Source organism: Coptis chinensis, chromosome 5, assembly GCF_015680905.1.
Source record: "Coptis chinensis isolate HL-2020 chromosome 5, ASM1568090v1, whole genome shotgun sequence".
Classification (NCBI taxonomy): domain Eukaryota; kingdom Viridiplantae; phylum Streptophyta; class Magnoliopsida; order Ranunculales; family Ranunculaceae; genus Coptis; species Coptis chinensis.
The window spans coordinates 26,052,234-26,055,170 of NC_141460.1; the positions used below are offsets into that span (position 1 = coordinate 26,052,234).

General features: G+C 39.5%; 1 protein-coding gene across 1 annotated transcript; it reads right to left on the reverse strand.

Moving 5' to 3' along the window:
- Nucleotides 1-435: 435 nt before the first annotated feature.
- Nucleotides 436-1,191, reverse strand: LOC147497195 (uncharacterized). Its single transcript, XM_086562798.1, has one exon. It carries the CDS (start codon nucleotides 1,189-1,191, stop codon nucleotides 436-438), a length of 756 nt encoding a protein of 251 aa, XP_086418924.1.
- Between the last annotated feature and the right edge of the window lie 1,746 nt (nucleotides 1,192-2,937).

Below are 2,937 nucleotides of genomic sequence, written 5' to 3' on the forward strand. Positions count from 1 at the left end.
TTCCGTTTACAACACTTTTTATACAACGTTTTATACAATACCCCCCACCGGACCCTTCAAGATGTTTTAAGGACTAATTTTTTGTAGATAAGATGTTCTCACCATGGATATAATCTCCACAAAAAATTGGGTCCTTTGAACATTTCTAAGTTTGCCAAAAAAAAGTTACAAAATCAATATTTCTAGACCGTTGATAAAAATTCATAGGTTAAGAGCAATTTTTCTCATGGTTAGGAGTTTTCAAATGAGCTGAATTTTTGTAGAAATGATCTCCATGGTGTGGAGATCATATCTACAAGGAATCAAGGCTTAATTCATATTTTCAAAGGGTATTGTATAAAACGTTGTATAAAAAGTGTTGTAAACGGAACCTACCCCATATATATATATTTGAAACATTTAGGGGTTAGGCTGACCCCAACCTGCATTCATACATTATTTAACTCTTTGATACAAGGTGCCTTTAGCATCTTCCTCTACTATTACATTCAAATCTTTCATAAGAGGTGGAGTGCTAAAGAAAGTAGAGTCAGAACTAGTTACATTTGATAGAACTTGATGTTCCTTCCTAGATCCCAATCTTGCTAGAAGGTCTGCCACCCTATTCATTTCTCTGAAGACATGGGATATTTTGATTGTGTCAAACTGAGCCATCAATTTCTTAATGGAGCTGAGGATGTCAAGGGTGTACCATGGGCAACACTCCTTTTCGCTTATGATTTGGACTGCTCTAAGGGAGTCTAATTCCACCATCATTTTTGTACATTTCATAAAATGCCCTGCCATCAGGCTAGACTTGATACCTTTCAATTCTTGCACAATAACAGATCGACTTTTTACAGTTCCTGTAAAGATTAGGATTACTGTACCTTCATGATTTCTTAAGGTACCTCCATACCCTTCACCTTCTGGTGTAACTGAGCCATCTGCATTTACCTTAACTGTACCTTCAGGTGGGGTGGTCCACTTGCAAATGATAGGAGTGCATTGCTGGATTTGTATTTGCATACCTAGAGTAGTAAGCATATGATTGGTTTCTGGGGAATCATCAACTTTCTTTATATGTCTTAGAAAATAGAGTAACATTCTCTTCCTGATATCATTTCCCACTACTAAAGCTGAGTGGGCTTTCTGCTTGAATCTTCGACTGTTCCACTCATTCCATAATCCATATATGGTTGCACAAGTCATGGCTCTGGTAATGTACCTAGCAGTTATGTTGGTTCTCGTTCTGCGCAGGATCATATACCATTCACTTGTGGATGCTTGGATAGAGGGGCAGAAACCTAGCGCTTTCTTGATATATGACCATACCTCTTTTGAATAGGGGCAGTTGAAGAATAAGTGCTTAGAGTTTTTCGGGCTAGAATTGCAGAGGCAACACTTTGAATGGTTAAGAAGTTTCCTTTGCATGAGTTTATCTTGAGTGGAGAGACAACCTGCAAATAACTGCCATGTGACAAAGGAGTGCTTTGGTATGTTTAGCTTTCCCCAGACTAACTTGTACCATTTGACTTTTTCCCTCATCCTCCTTAATGTTACATAAGCTGATTTGGTGGTGAATTTGCCAGAACTGGTTTTAGTCCACACTACTAAGTCTTGATCGAGATTGGTTCTGATTTCAGTGTTTAAAATGCTCTCCTTCAGGGCTCCATCAGGTAAGTTGTGAACTAGTGCATTCCATCTCCCATTAGTAATAAGGTGACTTACTGTAGCATCATTAGGTAGATGTAGGGAAGCTTGAGATTGCGCATTTAAGAGTAGGGGCTGGTCTTGTAACCAAGGGTCATGCCAAAGCTTTGTTGCTTCATCGTCGACAATCAAGTGCTTGATGAATTTTCTGGCATTCTTTCTGGCCTTGATGATATTTCTCCAAACCTATGAGCTGTCACTGGGTATCTTCATGGTCCAGAAATTTTTATTCTTGATTTGGTATTCCCAGATCCATTTGGTCCACAAAGTATCTTCTTTACTTGCGACTTTGAAAATCAAGCCACAGTATGCAGCTTTGTTCTATACTCTTGGGTCAATGATCGACAAACCACCTTCCTCTTTGCTCAGTCTAAGAGTCTCATGGCTTGCCTTGTGCATCTTCCTTTCCATAGTAGCTCTAGTCCATATGAATCTATTACTGAGCTTCGCAACTTTATCTAGAATGCCAACCGGGAGGATGAAAGTTCTGGCCCAATAAATATGAAAAGAGGATAGAATAGATTGGATGAGCTGTAACCTTCCTGCATAGGTTAGTGATATATTCTTCCAATTAGTCATTCTATTGGTGATCATCTCAAGAAGGGGCATGCAGTCCTTGGTACCAATTCTTGAAGAGGAGAGAGGTAGCCCCAAGTATTTTATTGGTGGGGTTACAAGACTGACATCCAGAATATGAGCAAGGGCTTGACTATCATCTTGTGACATGCTACCTGTGAGCATAGATGTCTTCATGGTGTTAACTTGTAGGCTAGTGAGAGAAGTGAAAGATTTTAATACTTCCTTGATTGCCAAAATGGACTTTGTTTCTCCTTTACAAAAGAGGAGAACATCATCTGCAAAGCTAAGATGGGTAATCTTTAGCCTGCTGCACTTTGAGTGAGGTGAGAAATTTTTGTTACGGAGCCCTAGCTTAAGAAGTCCTCCCAAGATTTCCATAACAAGCACAAAAAGATAAGGGGACAGTGGATCTCCTTGCCTCAACCCCCTTTTACCTTCAAAGTATCCTTGTGGAGTCCCATTAATAAGGATTGAGAAGGATGGAGTGGTGTAGCACATAGATAGCCATGTAATGAATCTTGGTGGAAACTTGGATCTTCTAATCACCTTGACCAGTGTATCCCAACTCACAGTATCAAAAGCTTTCTGAAGATCAACTTTTATAGTGCATCTCTGAGCTCTATGCTTTCTTGTATATCCTCTGAGTATCTCATGGGCCAGTAAAAG

Coding starts and splice junctions, on each gene's coding strand:
- LOC147497195 (XM_086562798.1), bottom strand. CDS start 1,191: ATGACTTGTGCAACCATATATGGATTATGGAATGAGTGGAACAGTCGA.